General features: G+C 41.6%; 1 protein-coding gene across 24 annotated transcripts in view; it reads left to right on the forward strand.

Moving 5' to 3' along the window:
* The window catches only part of ELAVL2 (ELAV like RNA binding protein 2), a 193704-nt gene that overhangs the window by 114174 nt on the left and 58450 nt on the right, over nucleotides 1–21080 (forward strand). For 19 of the 24 annotated variants that reach the window (XM_039347841.1, XM_039347848.1, XM_039347851.1 and 16 more), the window contains one exon: nucleotides 2482–2725. In XM_039347841.1, coding sequence (XP_039203775.1) covers nucleotides 2482–2725 — 244 coding nt within the window. Of the gene's footprint in view, nucleotides 1–1323; nucleotides 1410–2481; nucleotides 2726–21080 lie in introns of those variants that run through there. The other 5 variants (XM_039347849.1, XM_039347831.1, XM_039347836.1 and 2 more) reach the window with 2 other exon arrangements.

The following is a 21080-nucleotide window of genomic DNA, read 5'->3' on the forward strand; positions in this document are numbered from 1 at the left end:
ACAACTTGAGTTTTGCTCCAGTACAATTTTCTAATAAAAAGAGCAGAGTTTGCATAAAAGCTGCTTTGGTATGGTCTGAATGCTGAATAATCGTAACTGTGGAAATGACTTACATTGTGTATTTTTTTGGTTACTAAAGAAATTATAGAATTCCATTTAAGTCATAAATTTTCTTGGCTGGAAATAAAAGCAAAAATTCAAAGCTGCTGAAAAACCTGTTTTCCAACAGGTGAAGGCTTTATTTATGGATAGGATATATTTCTTTAAAACATAAAATATTGGTATGGTTTTATTTTGAGTAGCAGATGGTTCTATAACTGAGACACCGTAATTTCAGATTATATAGGCTATTGCAGCTGTTCATTTGAATGTTGCTTTAGGATTTCATTCTTGCCATCTAAGCACAAAAATAAATATGAAGATATGTGAAGATGGTTAGTTATCCTTTAAGAAAAGATCAGTTTAATAATGCTTAAAATAACTTTCTAGAAAGCTTCAGTCTGCAATATTGTGGCCCATATGTTCTGTGTGATACAGTAGGAACATTTGAATAACAAACTGCTTAAAATATCCTTGGATAGTTTGTACACGAACAATTCAGTTCTGTTTTGAAATCAGAGGAAGAGGTTCATAAGTGAGCATATGTTAGAGGAATTGAAAGGAGTGTTCATTAGAAGACATTTGGACCTCTTAAAACAAATACTGAAGACATGCCTCATTATCTCAGAATTGGTCATTCTCTAGCATGAAGAATGGAGAATCCACGAATGGGTTAAATGTATTCTCCTGCCCAATTAGACCAAATCAGCCAAGTTGCCACACCCAGCAGGGCTGGGTCGCGCCCCAGTTTTGATTTGTCTCAGCCCAAGAAGGACGTATTAACTTGGCTCCCAGCAAAATTAAAAGCAGGCAGGTTGTAGATATTTATTCCATACAGGATATCTGCAGGGCGGCAACGTGGTCCTCGCCTTCTCCTTTTGTGCGGCATTACAAGCTCGATAAGTTTGCTTCTGCAGTGGCCTCTTTTGGCCAAAGGGTGTTACAGCAGGTAGTGCCGATGGCAACGACACAGTCTGCTTCCCACCCATAAGGGACTAGAGGACTTTGGTAAGTCCCATTCGTGGATTCTCCATTCTTCATACTGGAAAAGGGGCGTTGTCTTACCTGAACGCCTTTTGTCAGCATGATGAAAGGAGAATCCACCCCCATCCCTTGTCCGCAGTCAGGTCCAGTGTCAGGGATCTGGGAGCCAACACGTCGTACAGTCATTTGCTTTGCCCTTTTCGAAACTGGGTGTGACCCAGCCCTGTTGGGCGTGGCAACTTGGCTGATTTGGTCTAATTGGGCAGGAGAGCACATTTAACCCATTCGTGGATTTTCCATTCATCATGCTGAGAAAAGGCGTTCAGGTAAGACAACGCCCCTTCTCGGGTTGATAGCTCATAATCTCCTACCTTCCCTTTTTTCAAGGGCTATATTTATAATTTACAAGTATCATCATTCCATTTTTACTGAGATAATAATTCGGACTTTATTAAATAAACTTTCTGAGATTGAAAATAATGGGTTATCAAAAGGCCAGCAGAAAAGCTGAGGTTGAATTCCTTCTTGAAGCAGTATTACGGGCACACTAAACTAGTTCTTGAGTTCTAAATTGAGTTCTGTCTTTTCAGATTTGATTAAAATTTAAATTCCATTCTTATCTGGAAATAATAGCTAACAGGTATTCTACAGTAGCATTCCTAAAATAAAAAAGTTTTTCTATATTTAGAAAAGCTCTTGCTTCAAATGACAAAATCTTTTACTCCTCTGTCAATAACTTCAGTTTTCGATTAGCTTAGTTTAACTGAAGACATAGTTATACAGGTTTGGATTAATTGTTTGGGGGGCACTGTGAGAAGTAATAGAGGTCAAAAGTAGTTGATAATAATTGGTGATGAAGCAAGGAAGTGTTCATGTGGTTATTCCAGCATTTGGTACTTCTTAATCCTTGTCAATCACAAAGTTTGGAAGGGAAAACTTTTATTTTGCCAGCAATATAACTAATGTGGCCAATCCACTTTAATATTTGAAAAGTAACCAAAACAGTACATTTGTTTTTAATAATGTCTTTTATGAAGTCTACTGTTGATTGTCATTGTCAGTAAATCATTTGCAATAATTATTGAAAGCTTTATGAGAAATTCATTTGAACAACTTTGAAACTTTATCAGAATTTAATACTTAACCAGTTATTTCTTGGGATTTACTGAATTAGCTTTAGCTCAGAAAAATGTTTCAATAAACCTTTGTAGCTTTAATTTTTCTAAATCGTCTTTATTGCTAGAGAATTACAACAGCTTTGTTTTTATTATAGAACGATAATTGCAGTCTTGACAATTGGGCACTCTTGCATAATGTCAAAGCTTTAAATTCATAGCTAGAATCACTAATAGATGATGAAATATGAATTCTGACAGTTCCTATTTTCTCTGTTTTTAGCAGGTAATTGCTGCCATGGAAACACAACTGTCTAATGGGCCAACTTGCAATAACACAGCCAATGGCCCTACTACCATAAACAACAACTGCTCATCACCAGTTGATTCTGGGAACACGGAGGACAGCAAAACCAATTTAATAGTCAACTATCTCCCTCAGAATATGACACAAGAAGAGCTCAAAAGTCTGTTTGGGAGCATTGGTGAAATAGAATCCTGCAAACTTGTAAGGGACAAAATCACAGGTATGTAAACAACAGGCTTTTGCAATTGTACGTAATATGTGTCCTCTGTTGAACATTTCTAATAGCATTACTTGTGAATGGCAAAACAGTGTCACATTCCCTTGGAAGATGGATTAATATCTCTTGTGAGCTACAACATGAGAAATGAGCTTAAAAACATGTTCAAAAAATAGTTGTATGGGCTGACAGGGTCTTTTGCATAAAATTACTTAGTTGCGAAGACAACACATTATTTGTTTGCTTCTTAAAGGAATAGGAAATAAAGAAGTACAAAATTGCCTTACATGTTGATGATTTGCTATATAGTTGAGGTGAATCGGTTAACAAGATGTTTCATTTATTAAATTTACATACCACCCATCTTTCTATCCAAAGTGACTCTGTGTAGCTTTAAATGTTAAGGTTGATCATTTTCCATCTTTGTCAGCGTTGTCAAATTAAATTTGCTACAAAAAAAGATCAATTGAACTTGTAATATAGAGAAATTTAGACCTAGACAAAATTTAGACATCCTCTTCCCCTGACCTCCCACCCCCCCCAAATGATGGATAAATCCATTTTCTTTGAAGTTGATGAGATAGTTAAATTTATGTTAACCCATTCCATTTGTGTAATGAAATCATTATGCAGATTGATACACATTACATAATTTGTGTAATGATATCATTACAGAAATGTTGTTGCATTTGGGAGTAACAGATGCTCCCAGCTCCTTAGCTATTGGAACACTGTTATCATGTCACCCCATAGCCCTTCTTTTCATTAAACTAGATATAACCAATTGCTGCATTTCATATGTTTTCGCCTCCAATCCCCTAATCATCTTTGTTGCTCTTCTCTGTACTCTTTCTAGAGTCTCAACATCTTTTTTTATATTGTGGCAACCAAAATTGGATGCACTATTCCAAATGTGGTCTTACCAAGGCCTTATAAAGTGGTACTAACACTTCATGTGATCTTGATTATATCCCATTGTTAATGCAGTTTAGGATTGTGTTGGCAGCTGCAGCAGACTGCTACCTCATATTTAAGTGATTGTCCACTAGGACTCAAAGCTCCTTCTGACAGTTACTACTATGAAGTCAGATATCACCTATTCTATACCTTTACATCATCATCATCATCATTGTTATTATCCTAAATGTAGAACCTTACTTTTTCCCCCATTGAATTTTATTTTGTTAGATAGGGCCCAGTGTTCACATTGTCAAGATTCTTCTGTACCTTGAGCCTATCTGAGACACGTCCCATGCCTTCGACATTGTGCCATTAGTTTCTGATAATAGTATCTATAACATGACTGTTTCCTTTTGCTGTAATAGCTAAGCTGGAAAAATGGGAGGAAAAGCAATCTAGTTAAAAGCTGCAAATCAATACTGTAATACTCACTAATATACTGTAAGGGACATCACTGAAAGTAACCACGTTTTGTTTGCACATTTTGATTTGAGCTCTGAATGGTCAATACTTCATCATTGGAAAGATTGAAATATTTTGTGTACCCCTCCTGCAATATCTGTGTTGCCTGCCTTCCTTCCTTCCTTCCTTCCTTCCTTCCTTCCTTCCTTCCTTCCTTCCTTCCTTCCTTCCTTCCTTCCTCTTTTAACTTTATTCTGGACATAGGCATAGGTTTTTCATGTGATTTCACATTGTGAAATCCATGGATTATTAAACTTCCAGATCCTACATCTTTTTCTGTCAAATTCCCTATGTGGTTTTCAGTTGGCCGTAGTTTACCATTGTTGTACTGTTCATCTGGGTCATTTTCTCAAATTTTGAATGTTGTGTTTTAGAGTAACAAGGGAGTAGATGTCTCTCTTGACTTAGTTTCAAAATACTGAATTTGCAGAATTCTTCAGTACAGGAGATGGAGAATCCACCAATGGGTTTTCTCTGTCTGCCTGCTCTTGAGACCAAGTAGCCAAACTTGACATGCCCCCTTTTGCTAGGAGACCCAGTCTTGACTTGGTCTCAAGCTCTCAGCAGATAGCAGGTTAGAGATTCATTGGTGAATTCTCCTTTCCCTAATAGTTTCCCTCAACAATTTAATTAAATAATACAGATTGGGAATCCTTCCCTACTATCCACCTGCAGCACTGGGATCAGCGCTGGCTCAAATCGGACGATTTGAGGGGTGGGGGGAGGCCACTTCAGCTTTCTCTTCTTTCCCGTTCCCCAGGGCTTTCCCTTTCCCTAGGGCTTTTCTGCATAAGTGCTGCTTCGAACATATTCTTCATTGTCACCTTGTTTGAGCTACCGGGCAGAATTTCACGCTGCAGGTCTGTGACTCAGCATTTGAGTTTGAGGCCCCTGGAGTCATCTCCGGCAGCCTGGGACAACCGTGGGCACCATTTTAGTTGCCACCGAAGGCAACGAACTTAAATTCAGTCTTCAGAGCCTTGTTTTTTCCTGCCAATCGGAGACTGTTTTGCTGGTTACCTTTCCGGCGCAGTGTGTAGCGCTGCTAACACGATCAGCCCAGCACCGAGAAATTTTGCCTTTGAGGCCTGCAGAGGCTGTTCTCAGTGGAGAACAAGTTGCGGCCGTCATTTTGGGTTGCTGCCAAAGGCAAGAGGATTCAAACGGCGTTTTCATTGCCCTAGTAATTCTGTTCTTCATTGGTGGCTCAGTTACTCAAACCTTTCAGGCCTTAGACTCCTGCTCAGCAGGCCGGATTAGAAATGAATCAAATGGCGGCCCCTGAATTTGACCTTCCTTTAGGTCCTTCAACCTTGGCTCAGGGCTTGTGGTCCCTGACAGAGACTCCCGCCACACTTCGTTCCCCTTCTGTGCTAGTTCAGCACACAGCAACTACCTCGGGTTCAGCTCCAGAGGCCACCTTCACACCAACGGCCGCAGGGCTCAGGGGACCAGACATCAGAGATATTTTCTCCGACGGCCGCCTGGAGGTCGTGGACCATGCTCTAGCAGAGCAGTCCTTCCATCCACCTGGGCAGCATGTTTCCACATCAGCTATGCCACCTTATGTCCCTCCCACGGGGATCCCATTATTACAGGAACCCATATCTCCTGCACTCTCCTCAATTAGCGGATACTCATCTCTGCAAGGTGAGGATCAGCTGAATTTCAATCTATCGGAGGAAGAGGAACTTCCCTCTGAACCCTCCCCATTGGGAGGTCTGTTCAATCCAACTCTGTTTCTCCCCTTGCTTCGCAAGACCACCTCAACGGCAAACATAAGGTCCGATCGGTTCCCTCAGCCGCAGGCCACATCAGATTCCAGTCCAAATCCGATATTTTTTGAAACGGTGGCAGTCCAGCACCACGTTCCCTGTCCTTCTATATTTCTTAAAGGGATCAAAAAGCAATGGGTCTCCCCTTCCTCCTTTCCTTCTGTAAGCGGGACAGATAAAAAGATTTTTAGCACCTCCACAGACCTCACTGAGGCCCTGGAGGTCCCCAAGGTTGACGAGGCCTGGACCCCTCTGGTGTTCCAGACTGCGGTCGCTGGGAACATGTCTGAGGCACTTAAAGCGGACGACAGGAAATGGGACCAAACTTTCCGAAAGACCCATCAATCAGCAGCATGGGCAATTAAAAGGGCCACTTGTGCGTCCTTCTTTGTCTGAACCACCCTCTTAAGGCTTCGTCAGCTTCAGGCCAGAGTCCCTTCTGAGGACATTCAGACTCACCAGGACCTAAGCAAAATGGTGGTGGCAACTGAGTATGTCGCGGACACGACGCTTCAGTCGGCCAACTTTGCTTCCAGGTCTCTGGCTTCCAACATTACAGCCAGAAGGATGCTATGGCTGAAACACTGGCAGGACGATGCCAAGGCCAAATGGCGTCTCGCAACTGCCTCCTATCTGGGCAATAATCTCTTGGGGAGGCCCTGGCTCCGTACCTTGTAGAAAACAAGGACAAGCGAAAGGTCATGGCTCATCTGAATAAACGGTCCTACAAACGTCCCGCTCCCTGTTTCTGCAGGCGGTCCTTTTGGCCAGCAGCTGGTTCGGCAGCCACCCAGCCCTCCCGTTCATACACACCCAGGCAGGACAGGCCATATGACTGTCCGTATGACAGACCAGGTTTTCGGCCCAGGCAGCAGAACCAATCCAAGAGGCCATTTTGAGGGGCAGGACACCCCTACAGGAGGTCCAAGTGACTCTTACACCGCACTTTCCATAGGGGGAAGGCTTGCCTACTTCTTCCATCAGTGGGAATTCACATCCATGGATGCCTGGGTCTTACAAACAATCCAGTTTGGCCTGTCCCTGGAGTTTCTGGCCAGTCCCCGGGGTCACTTCATCACCTGCCCTACTTCTCAGGATCCATTCAAACAGGGACTTATGCAGGAAGCCATTCAACATCTTCTAGAGATTCAGGCCATAGAACCGGTACCACCGGACCACATGGGAAGGTGATTCTACTCCATCCTCTTTGTGGTCCCCAAGACCTCGGGGGGATGGAGGGCAATTCTAGACCTCAAGAGTCTGAACTATTACATCACATACAAAAAGTTCAAATGGCAATCACTCCACTTCATCCTGAGAGGCACCAGACAAAGAGACTTCAATAGACCTCACAGAAGCGTATCTCCACATCCCCATCCATCCAGATCACCGGCGGTTCCTCGGGTTCTGTTACAGGAGCCATCACTTCCAGTACAAGGCCCTCCCGTTTGGCCTCTCCTCGGTACCCAGGGTGTTCACCAAGATCCTGGTTGTGCTAACTGCCCATTTACGGAAGGTACCAGTACGCGTCCAGTGTTACATGGACAACATCTTGATCCAAGTGTCCTCCTTCCGGACAGCCCAGTCGGACCTGGAACTAACTATTCAGTTCCTTCAACAGCACAGGTTCTCAGTGAACTTCCCCCCCAAAAAAACCAGACGGTTCCCTCATCCAGGCTTCTGCACCTGGGAGCCATCATAGACACCACAAACTGCATGGTCTTTCTCTCCCAGGAGCGGTTGGTCAGCATCAGGGACCTGGCTCGCCGAGTGTACAAGGACTGCACCGTTCCACTGGTCTTACTCTCCCAGCTTCTGGGAAAGATGTTCTCCTGCATAGCCATAGTTCCCTGGACCAGACTCCATTTGCGGGCTCTCCAATGGTTCCTCCTGCCATACCAACGATTGAATGCCAGCGCATCCAAGCGCCAGGTGAGGCTCCAGGTCCACAACCTCAGGTCTGTATGCTGATGGTTCTCACAAGCAATAACCAAGAGGTCACCTTTCAAGGAGCCGGACCGTCTCACTATCATGGCGCACGCCAGCCTATTCAGTTGGGAAGCCCATCTACAGTCTCAGTTTGCGCAGGGCCGTTGGTCCCACACAGACTTGAGACACAACATAAATTGGCTGGAACTCAGGGCCGTACACTTAGCTCTTCATCAATTCCGACACTGGATCAGGAGCCGTCACGTATTGATCCTCATGGACAATGTGGTGTCCAAAGCACATGTGAACCGGCAGGGGGGCACCAGGTCCAAGTCCCTTATATCCGATGCACGGTTGCTAGGTTCCTGGGCAGAGTCCAACCTGGCCTATCTCGGGGTCAAGAACCAACAGGCAGACTTCCTGAGTCGTTCTACAATAGACCCCTTTGAATGGGGATTACATCCGGATCTTTTTTCCGAGATCTCCCACAGGTTCGGCCATCTGGTCCTCAACCTGTTTGCGTCGTCGAACAATGCCCAACTCCCCAGGTACTTCTCTCGTTATTACCTTCCAGGGCGGAGGGGGCGGACGCTCTGCGGACTCCGTGGCCTCAGGTCTACTTTATGCCTTCCCTCCCCTCCCGCTCATTCCCGCGACCATCCACAAACTACTCCAAGAGCAGGCGGAAGTGATCCTCATGGCCCCATACTGGCCACAGAGGCCCTGGTTTGCCGACCTAATGAATATCTCCCGGTCTCCTCCGTGGAAGATTCCCCCGCATCGCGTGTCATTGCACCAGGGGTCCTCCAACACCCAGAGCAGTGGTTGTAGTTAATCATCTGGCGCTTGAGTGCAGCATCATGACGCAAGAGTTATTCTCACCACAGGCAATTACCATGATTCAGGCCTCTCGTCGACTGTCGACCAATCGCATTTGTGATTCCACCTGGAAAAAATTTTGCCTTTGGTGCAGAAGGCAACAACTGGATGTCTAAAATTAACTATTCCTCAGATCGTAGACTACCGTCTGGACAGAGGCCTGGCCCCTGCGACCATTCGTAGACAGGTGACAGCCCTATCGATGTTGCTCACTTGTGCGGATTCAGTTTCTTTAGCTCATCATCCTAGGATGTGTGCAACACTAGGCCTCCCTTGGTACACAGGTATCCTTCTTGGGAGATGCCTCGTGTGCTTCGCGCACTCACGAAACCGCCCTTTGAGCCCATTGCTACTATACCATTGCGGGCCTTATCTCTTAAGGTTGCATTCTTAATTGCCACCACGTCAGCCACACGTATCTCCGAACTGGCTGCTCTCTTGGTCAGGAACGATCTTTGCATCTTCCACCGGGACTGGCTAGTCCTTCAGTTGGATCCTGCCTTCGTGCCCAAGGTCAACTCACTTCCATAGGGCACAGGAAGTCATTTTGCCAAATTTTTGTCCCAATCCTTCCCATGACTTGGAGTAGCAGTGGCACACACTGGATGTCTGCAGGGCCCTGCAGCGTTACATCAAGCGCACAGAGCCTTTTTGCAGATCTGAGGCCCTCTTTATTTCCTTCCGCCCAGCTTCCCTGGGACAGAAGGTGTCCGCTGGCACTATAGGCAGGTGCATCAGAACCTGTATCGTGGAGGCGTACCAGTCTTCTTCCCTGCCGGCTCCAAGTCATATCACAGCCCATTCCACTTGCAGCGCTGCAACATCTGCGCCATGGGCCACTCAGGCGTCCATTGAGGAGATTTGCAGGGCTGCGACATGGTCCTCGCCCTCCCCATTTGTACGCCATTATAGGATTGACCGCTTCGTTTCTGCGAACGCCTCCTTTGATCGGAGGGTCCTCCAGCAGGTGGTCTCCGGGGACATTGATCCGGCCTTATCAGTTTCCCACCCATCGGGACAGTAAGGCTTTGCTATGTCCGATTGGTGGATTCTCCATCTCCTGCACTGGAGAAGGGGCATTGTCTTACCTGAACACCTTTTCTCAGTACGGAGATGGAGAATCCACACCCACCCTTAAGGTCAGTTAGGCTGGTATTAGGGGTTTGAGAGCCAACACCTCGTCCAGCATCAGCCACTTTCGCCCTCGTCAAGACTGGATCTCCTAGCAAGAGGGGGCGTGTCAAGTTTGGCTACTTGGTCTCAAGAGCAGGCAGACAGAGAAAACCCATTGGTGGATTCTCCATCTCTGTACTGAGAAAAGGCGTTCAGGTAAGACAACGCCCCTTTTCTTGGCATCTTCTAGGACTGCATTTCATTTTGTCCAGTATTTATTCTCACACGTTTCCACATTGGAATCTTGGCAAGACAATACTTTGATTTTTTTATTTTTTATTTTTTTTTGGCAAATCTCTTGAAATTTCAGCTTCAAGAGTCAATCTAGGAATCTGATAGATTGCAAAAATCTAATACTTCATAAGACATACACTTATAACTGAAAACTGGCTTGAATAAACTGGTGGCTTTTCTAATTAAGTGATGCTTTAAAAGCATCATTTTGTTTAATGTATTTTAAGTCTAGAAATAATGCAAATCTATTTTCCCCACTCCATTTCATTCTGGCCTAAGTCCCTTGCTTTAATACGATGATATGGGTTTCTCTCTTTAATAATTAAAGTTTTTAATATAATGATGTCAACCTTGTGCTACCCACTCGAAAGAGGAAGTCAAGCAATATGTAACATAGAGCAGAAAACCCCCAGAGTAATTTAATTTTGTTTCTATATATCTGGCTTTTTTCTTTATACCTTCCAGTTGAAGGTGACAAATAAACACGAGAGTTTTAGTATGATATAGATTTACCTGTAAAGCTTTAAATGTTTAGAAGCACTTTAAACATTTAACCTTCCACATTCCTGTGGATTCATTCGTAACTAAGACATAATGTTGAAGGCATTCTGTGAAGACATAAATGTTTAAAATATGCCCCAAATAAGATGCTGTTCTCATTCAAATACCAGAGCAGATGAAAAAGTATTTCAGATACACTGCTATCATACACAGGGCCCAGTGTAAGGTAACAAAAAGCAAATTAGAGTAAGATGATCAGATATTGGCTGCACATTTTATATGGAATGTACAGGTAGTCCTCAATGTATGATCATAATTGAGCCAAAATTTCCGTTGTTAAGTGAGACAGTTGTTAAAGTGAGTTGTGCCCCAATTTTATGACATTTCTTGCCACAGTTAAGTGAATTGCTGCAGTTAAGTTACTAAGATGGTTGTTAAGTGAATCTGGCTTCCCCATTGACTTGGCTTGTCAAAAAGTGATCACCTGACACTACATCCTGTTCAAACCAGTTCCCAAATGCCTGAGTTTAGATCATGTGACCACAGGGATGCTACAACAGTCGCAAGTGTGAAAAACAGTCACTCGTAATTTTGAACGAGGTGTATTGATACCTTATTTGCCTGACCTTTTGTCTTGTCCCGTGGTTTTCACTGAGGAAATTCCCATGTATTTTTCTAGCTAGCCGTGTATACTGCCCTGCGTTACACCTAAAGATGGAATGAGAACCTAATAAAGACTGGTTGATCTGGCCATCTATTGGTTAGAACAAACTTCTTTCTCTGTCAACTTTATTTTTCATTTCAATGTTTATTTTATTTTTGCCTGGCTAAGCTACAGCTTAAATCTGCACAATCTTGGATGGAAATCACCTGTATATATGAGAGGCAGGCAATCCATAGTGAGGTATAAAAAGTGTCATTTCAGAGATACCATATTTTATGCTTAGTATTTCTATGTCAAACCGTTCGCTACCATATTTTATGCTTAGTATTTCTATGCCAAACTGTTCGCTATGTTGCATGACCACATACTGTCTGGTTTAATTTTTCAGAGAGGTCCCCCGCACTTGAGTTTTTTTGGGTAAATTTTGCAAGGCTAAAAGGATCTAAGGATCTGAATCTGATATATTTTTAGTCTTTAAGATCTCTTCTTGTCCCCTTTTTATTTTGTTTTTTAAATGCTATTCACAGTTTTAAAGAGAAAGTAAAGACTGACAGGTCAAGCTCAGCTTCTGGCGATTATATGAACACATTCAGGTTGTTTTCTTGACAAGAGTATGAGATTACCATTGTCGTCTTTGCCAGTGAAGTATAAGATGGAAAGAAATCTGTTTCTCAAACATGGCAGGGGAAAAAAAAAAGAGCACTTTGAAATCAACACTGGATTGCTGGATTGTTTCTACATACACCTATTTCTTGCCTACTTAGACCTTACCTTCTAAAATGGGCTGGTTTTTTTTCCCCTTCCTCTCTGCAAAATAGTTTAGACCAGTGATTTAAGTTTTGTTTTATTTTTTTACAGAAAGGTAATTTTGTTCTTTAAATGCACAATTTTCTTTGCTTTCTCTCACTTCATTTAGAGTCATGTTGAGGTCTTAATTGTTCTTTTATTTTGGAAATAAATTCTAAAACAGGGCATAGAAATCACTTAAGTGATTGTTTAAATAGGGAAATGGTTGGGTCAGCAGAATGAAAGAGTAGCACATCGTTCTTTTGAAATCCCTTTTTTTTTTCAAAGGTGTAATATTTTATTTTGCTTTGGATGGCTTCCCTACCTTGAATGGTAGATTGCCTCTACCATTGATAAAATCCCTTTATCTAGACTATTTTCTGTCAGATTTGAGATATTGTTACAGCACTGAGATGGCACTGATTGACTTGTTGATCTTTGACAGGTGCAGGATAGAAGTACACATCCCTTCTAGTCTTTCTTGACCTCTCTGCATCAATCATGGTCTCCTTCTGGGCTAGTTTAGAAGTTTAAGTGGAGGTTAGATGGTGCAATAGTGGTTTTCCTCTTTCCTTCAAAGCTGGTTCTTATCAGTATTGGTTGGTGTGGAGGGATTATGCCTGAGGCCTCTGCTTTACAAGGTTCCTCAAGTCTCTTTCTTTCCTTATTTCTCTTTAACATCTATATAAAGCTGTGAGGAAGGTCATCCATTGACCTGGGGCAAGAAATCATCAGTATACATAAATATACATCTCTGCTCTAAACTGACCCAAATGATGTTGTTGAGGTTCTGCCCAGGTATCTGGAGTCAGCACGGATCTGGATGGGAAAGAACAGGCTTCAACTCAACCTTGGTAAGATTTGATCAATCTAAGATTTGACCCACCCACTGCATCCAGTGAGTTTTCATCTTTATCTCTAACATTCCAGAGTTGGCGCCATTTTTTTAGTACTTCTGGACTCACAGCTCCTGCTTGAAGGACATGTGGCAAACATGTTCATCTTGTGTACAATTGTGCCCATTTCTGGACCAGGGAGGCCTCAAGATTACTCATGCCTTAGTCACCACCTATCTGGATTACTGTAGTGTGCTGTATATACGTCTACCCTTGAAGAACATTTGGAAACTGTAACTGACCTATAGTGCAGTAGCCTAGACAAGTTTGGGCACTTCATGATATCTACACACATCAACAGCCATGGATATGTCCTTGAGGAAAATATTCAGAAGCTGTTAGAGAAACAAAAAGGAAAGGAATTTTCTTAAGTCTTGGGAAAGGAGATGCTATGAGGGACAAACTGGCTCTCCCAGACCTGTGAAATAAAAGGAAGGAAAGGAAAAACACAAATGGACTTCCAAAATTCTACTAATAAATAATCTTCCAGTCTTCTGATGAAGCCTGTTTCCTGATCTTAACAATCTGAAATAATTCATACTCATACCTTAGCCATCTCCTACTTAGACTATTGCAGTGTGCCATACATAGGACTGTCCTTGGAGACCATCTTGAAGCTCTAATTTGTCTAGAAAACAGCAGCATGGATAATTATGAGTACACCCTCATGCTCAATGTAAATTGCTTTTTGCAAGCTGCAGTGTGTTCTAATACATTTCCAGGGCAGTTCATAGAGCTAATTAACTATTGCTGAACTTTAAAGCCCTACCTGGCTGGTTACCTGTGGGACTGCCTGTCTCCCAATTGTTTCTGCCTGTCCTGCAAGATCTGATGGGTGTTCCATGTTTTATGGAACAATATTGTCTGCCTTACAGAAGAGCATCTCCCAGAGAGTAAGATGACCCTTGTAGTTTTTATAAGGCATTAAAGACTGGCTGTTTCCCCAGGCACTGTTGGTGTATATGCTATCTGCTTGGTGAATATGTTGCTTGGTCTGTACTGGTAAATATTGAATTTTTAGGCCCAGACATATTTTAATGTTTTTTTTTTAAATTAATAATAATAGTTATTTAGGTTTCTATGTTTTGTATTATATTTTGTTTGTTTTAACCACACAGAATCATTGTCATGACAGGTTGAGAGTTAGGGTTAAGATTGCTCTGGTAAAGTTTGCCTACATGACAAATTAGAAGAACACATATTTTCTAAAGGAGGAAGAGGAGAAAAATTAGTATTGATTAGTAAGTGGACTATATCACACTCATAATACATTGGCACATCTATCCCCTGAAGGAGATAGGGCAGTCTGTTGTTAGAGTCCCAGTGAATTGTTCTATCTAATAATGAATCTAGTTACAAGATCCATGCAAAGGCACGCAAACGGTGATTAAGGTCTTCCATTGCTGGTGTGCCACATAGGTACTTCCTTTCTTCCCATCCTATTTTCTGGACTCAGTCATATTTTTTCACAAAGTCCGCCAATCAAATCTTGCCCTGGCAAAGACTGTTCTTTGGCCCTGGGTCAAGCACATAGTTAAGTATTTGTAAGCAACTCTGTGTGGGTTTGAGTATTGACATTCAGGGCTCTCTGCTTGAAGATTTCCTTGGACTCTTCTCCAGTTGAAACTACAAAAGAATGTGAACAAGACCCATGCAGTGCCGTAACTTTAAAAAACTGGTTTACTCAAGTGCAGCACAGAGATATGCTTAGCTGTTCTTCTGGTGAGAGTTGGGATAACTTGGGGTCCATTGATAGTTCTTCCACTCATAATTAGAGGCTTTGATTAGGACTTGTCATTGTAGAGAATACATGCAGAAGCAGGAGTGTTTTTATCAGTTTCTATGTTACATCTTACAAAAAGCTGTTTCTGAATAAGTACTGGGCAGAATGGGATGTTATGTATCTTTGGTATAGAGTCAGAATGCCAGAATGTTTAATGCCTACCTGTGATCCCATGGCAGTAGAAGTCATACCAAACTATGAAAAAGGATGTAACTTGTAGAGTCTTTATCTAGATGCTAAGCATATTTCATATTCCTCTTGCCCTATACTACCATTGTGAGCTTGGTCATATTTTAACAACTCAATAGTTCGATAGTTTTAGGAGAAGCCTTCTGAGGCTAACTTGAGAACTTGCCTTCAGAATCATATCGTCACTGTGTATTAAGGAATGTTGAGGGGGTTTATTAGAAATTTTAGGCATGTGGACACTGAAGAAAAAATGGAATCCTGGAATGGCATTCCATAGAGTTTGAAGCATATCAACAGCAAGACACATCTTGTTTACATCTTTGTAAGTGGGTGTATTTTGTATTAGGGCAACGTTATACAGATAGTTTTCAACTTATGACCATAATTGATCCAGAAGTACAGTTGTAGTGGTCATTAAACAAGTGACCACTTCTGATTTTACACTTTTTTTTGCAGTAGTCATTAAATGAATGCAGAAGTCATTAAACAAAGCCATGGCTAATTTTTTATTATTATTATTATTATTATTTTATTTTATTTTGTTGGAAACCAGAAGTAAATGCCAGAAACTGGCAGATTTTCTGAAAATCACAGTCACATGATGGTGGCATGTTATAAATGAGTGTAAATGCAAACAGGTTGCCAAGCGTCCAAAATGCAGTTGTGTGACTGTGGAAGGGGATACAATGTCAGAACTTAGAAATCAGGTTGTAATAGCTCTGGCAAAGGTTTGTGTTGACTTCAGAGGGTTGTTGCTAAGAGAGGACAACCTGTATGCCAGGCATGTCAAACTCGCGATGTCACATGATGTCATGCAATGTATTGGGCTGGTTTTGCCATTGCCAGCAATGGGGTGGGCGTGGCTTCCACATGACGCATCCAGCCTGTAGGCCGGCAGTTTGACACCCCTGCTATATGCAGTTTTTAGATAGGTGTTTGCATAAAGGGTTTAACCTACATTTAACCCATTTTATAGAAGGGAACTTATTCCCTCAACCCCCATCCCCAGTTGGTTCATTCTCATTCTAATGGGAGATTTCTGGAGGCCCCAAAGTATTGCCTCATAGTTACGATTCAGGGGGGGGGGCATTGTGGTTTCCTGTATATTTTTTAAAAAAAATAAACTTCTTTTAAGAAAAGGTTGCGTGAGATAGGAACCTGGTTAGCAGCAAGCAACATACTTGGTAATGTACTGATGCCTGCAGGCGATGGGTTGCTTATTCCTGACTTAAATAAAGTGAGCCACTGAGATTTGTTCACATTTCTGACATTCTTTGCATGATGAAAGTTTAATAATGAAAACCACATTAATTTACAATGAGCAAACATTTCTCACTAAAGTGGGACTCAAGCATAATTTTTTAAATTGAAGGAATACCAGTAGCCATTTGTCACTAGATGCAGCGCCATAAGATTCTTCCCTCTTGCTTTGCTTTACATGCTGCTCTCCCACATAAACACAGAATTTTATTTTTTTTTAAAAAAAATCCATCTTTGCACATGTAAACTATACTCAGATTAGCAGGCTTGGAAAGCTCAGAACGTCTGGTTGAAGCAACAGCAGGCAACCAAGATTAAAAAAAACACATTTTCATGAGATGGAAAAACTGATGTATTTAGGGATTTGATAGGTAATTTAGTATATGCATGTGTGATACAGCCATTAATTTTGTTTTTATATGACTATTAGTGTTAAATATTTATGGAGGGATTTCATTATACCTATTATTTTAATTAATTTTAATTTTCTTGATTAAATTAAAATTGATTTCAATTGTGTTTTTTTTTTTAATTCACCCTGGTTGTAAAGTTTTCTGAAGCTCGGTTCTAAAGGAAAGAAGAATCGGAAAGAATATTTGAAATGTATTATCTTTTTTATTGTAGTTTGCTCTCCTGTTAGAACAAGTCGGAAGGTTCTCCATATTGGTTCCATTGGTTGGGAATTGTAGGAATAAAATGCTGGACAAATAATTTTTTACTCTTGTCCCGCTAGGACTCTTTCATTCTTAACATAGTCCTACAGAGCTGCCCATTAAATTCAGTGATTGTTTTTTCCCTTGTTCCTTGGATATAGTTTTTGTTGCTACCTTTATTGCTATTGCTATTGTTATTCTATTGCTCAACTGCAGGGTAACATTGAGACACAAAGTACTTGATGTTTTGCCTCTTAGCTTATTCATATGCAATTTATTAGCCACTCTCCTATTGTCTTAGTTACTTGTTTGTCAGATTTATATCCCGCTTTTCCTACAGGAGTTTAAGGTACCATACACACTTGTATATAAGCCCAACCACGGATAAGCAAAATGTTCAAAATGTTAACTAAAATATGGAAACTTGTGAAAATTAAAATATGAACATTTGGGGGGTTGGCTTATTAGGGGGTTGCTTATCCTTGAGTATATATATGAGGTATACGAGTATTTTTAAAAGCTGAGGGAAGAAAAATCTAAGGTATGTATATTTATGGATAAGCCAAATCCAATATTTGTGGTGTATTTTTGTCCTTAAAATCCTTAGCTTACCTCCCAATATATATGATAATATTTATTCATTTATTTAAAAGATTTCCATGTTCACATTTCTTACAGTACAACTCTGGGTGTCTCACAACAACAACAACAACAGAGAAACAAAAATCCAGGGCAAAGTCATTTCCCTAGGATGCATACACAACCGTCCATAAGTTCCACCACTTTACCTCAGAGCCTGATTTAGAAAGGCAGGTCTTGAAGGCTAAAAGAATGGAGTCCTGGGGGGGGGGGAGAGAGGATGTTCCAAATGTGTAATGGTGCTTGGCAATTACCTGCGGAATCAGGGCAACGAAAGGCAATCATGAAAACATTTAGATAAAAGGCAGTTTAGCCTGCAGGAGGAATGTGGATAGGGTAGGGCAAAGGTCTTCAAACTTGGCCCTTTTATGACTTGTGGACTTCAACTCACAGAATTCCTCAGCCAGCATGCCTGGCTGAGGAATTCATACATACATACATACATACATACATACTACATACTAATACGTACATACATACATACTAATAATAACATTAAAAATACGATCCTGGGTGTATTCATATTCAAAAACAGATAAACGTGAACACCAGGGAAATTCTAAACTACAAAAGTTTAATACAAATGCCAAGCTTTCGTTGGCAACTGCTGACATCATCAGTGCTTAAAATGCTGGTCAGTGGGAGAGTCCTTTTATAGATTGATCAAGGTCTGCACCTGACTCTTGGACCTTGTCATCGGGCCTAATTGAATAGGCTGTGTTCCGGTCGCAGTTCTTATATTAGCGGTTGTTCTTTTCCTGCATCTCTTGTCTGTGTGTGTGACATCGTACATTCTCCCTTTGCTGAGTTCAGAATCAGGCGGGGTATTTCCCCCCCTGATCCCCGGCACATCGATCTTTGTCCGGCACATCTAATGCTAAGAGCATGGAGCATGGACAATCCTCCACCCCATTGGAAGCAGTCCAACAATGCATCGAATGCATCAGCAGAGAGGACTACGGAGGAATCATCCTCCCCTCAACAACTTGTGGACATCCGTAAGAGGTGCGAGCAGCATTCGAGGGACTTTTCTGCCCCCGGAGCATACACGCACTCTCAGAGGATTGGGAGATCGATGGGAGCCATAGGATTGGCAATCTGTACATCAGAGACCTCTGTATATCCCCCAAGACATCCGGAAAGGGTTACATCCCCCAATGGGGGATGCCACCTGGACTGGACCGGCGAATACCCTTGGCCAAAATTTCTAACCATCATATAGAGGATATTCAAGATGGCCTGATTGAGACTGAGTTGCGGAGACACAGGGAGATAGGAGATGACAAGAGGGGACGATTTGGAGTGGTAGTCACCCGGTCATGCTCGAGAGAGGAGAGGACGACCTCGCCGGTCCACCTGGTGGTAACTCGATCACCCCACTTTGTAGTGCTTGTTCGGTTGCATCAGCGGGAAATTCAGAACGACTCCCGAGATGACGACGCACGAGCGGGGAGTGCCAAAAATGGAAGGGGGGGGCAGTGAGGATTGGGATTTCTGGCTGCCGCACGGAGAACATTCAAGGTGACCTGATTGAAACTGGGATACAGGGGCATGGGGGGATCAGAGACGATGAGAGGGGACGATTTAGAACGATAGTTACCCGATCACGCTCAGGAGAAGGGAGGACGTCCTCACCGACCCATCCGGCAGCAATGGCCCACCCACCCCACCTTGCAGTGCCGGTTCGACCATACCAACAGAAAACATGAAACAGCTTTCGAGATAACAACGTACGAGCAAAGGACACCAAGGACAAGGGGGGAAATGGTGAAAACCGATCAGGATAATACTCACGGAGATCATGACTGTGTGGGTGGGATTTGTGAGGAAAAAGAAAAAAGAGGGGGTGTACTACACCTAAACAATCTGAGAGAGGCAAGGGAGGAGATGACAGAAACACGCAATTGAATGATATAAGAGACACAGCCAAACAAAAAAGGGGGGGAAATATCCCGCCTGATTCTGAACTCAGCAAAGGGAGAATGTTCGATGTCACACACACACAGACGAGATGCAGGAAAAGAACAACCGCTAATATAAGAACTGCAACCGGAACACAGCCTATTCAATCAGGCCCGACGAAAGCTTGGCATTTGTATTAAACTTTTGTAGTTTAGAATTTCCCTGGTATTCACGTTTATCTGTTTTTGAATATATATATATATATATATATATATATATATATATATATATATATATATATATATATACACACACACATATACACATACACATATACATATACATACATACATACACATACATACATACACATACATACATACATATATATACATACATACACACACACTTATATTTGTAGGTCTTTGGTTATTTGGGTTTTCTCCCGCTTCAAATTGGAAGTATCTAGAAGCAAGAAGCTGAAAACACTGGTCGTGTTTCCTATCTGGTCTACCTCTAGCCTGACATCAAAGTTTAATCCCCAAACTGATTTTTTTCTTAAAAATCAAAACAAACTCCCCCCTCCTTTTTTTGGTAGGAGAGAATTGTTTTAGCAGCTAAATTGAAGTTGATAGCATGGGAAGATTGAGAATCGGAGTGATTATCTTACTCTACTAAGTCAACCAGGCTTGATACTTTATCTCGATACTTCATTTTAAAATCTTCTCAACCTAAAAAAAAATACACAATGGATGATATGTTACATTAATATTAATCAGAGATCAAAATATCTACTTTCAATCAAGAAAATGTTTGACAGCTCTTCAAGGAATAATTGGTCTAGTTAAAAAAACTTTTATTAGCTAGAGGAATAGGAATAAAATTAATGTAATTGGCTTGGTACCTTTTTGTTTTTTGTAATTAAGATCAGCATAATTAATTGTTTTATGACTCTCTGAAATGTTCTTAAGCATATTTGCTTTATTATGAGTATTTTTTAATTCCAGAAAAAGGGTATTTCATAATATCGTAGAAGAGCACCTGTCTTGAAAGATCTTACTTCAGGATCCAAATCCTAGAAATTGCTCTGAGCTTTAAAATATCCTTCATTAACCTGGTACCCTCTGTATATTTTGGGTTCTGTCTTCCAGAAATTCCAACCAGTTTTCTGAATATTGTAGTCCTAGCAACTAGGAAAATCAGTAGGAAGAATAAGGCCTGAGATAGGGATCTTGTTATGGATAATTGAGTTGTTATCTGCATAGCCTTATTCTATTTCTTTTGTATAATCTCAAGTCTTCCATCTTGTTCTTAAAGCCTCTTAATGAGAAAAATGACTATTGTTGAGGGTATTCTTGGGCATCAATTTTTTTCCCCATAGCTCCTCAATCTCTGAATAACAAGCTGGGGGTACTCACCCCAGAAACCCTCTGGGGAGCTATAAAATGAATTTGAGACACAAATAAGTTTTAGTTTGCCAATTTCTGTGTGGTCTCTTTATTGGCTTTGTTGTATAAGTAATCCTCGACTTATGACCACTATTGAACCAAAAATGTCTGTTGTTAAGTGAGTTTTGCCCCATTTTACAACCTTCCTTGCCTATTTGTTAAGTGAAGCACTTCGGTTGTTAATTTAATAACAAGGTTGTTAAATGAATCTGGATTCCCCGTTGT

This window comes from Crotalus tigris, unplaced genomic scaffold (genome assembly GCF_016545835.1).
Source record: "Crotalus tigris isolate CLP2741 ecotype Arizona unplaced genomic scaffold, ASM1654583v1 scf7180000018101.4720394464:4744507, whole genome shotgun sequence".
Classification (NCBI taxonomy): domain Eukaryota; kingdom Metazoa; phylum Chordata; class Lepidosauria; order Squamata; family Viperidae; genus Crotalus; species Crotalus tigris.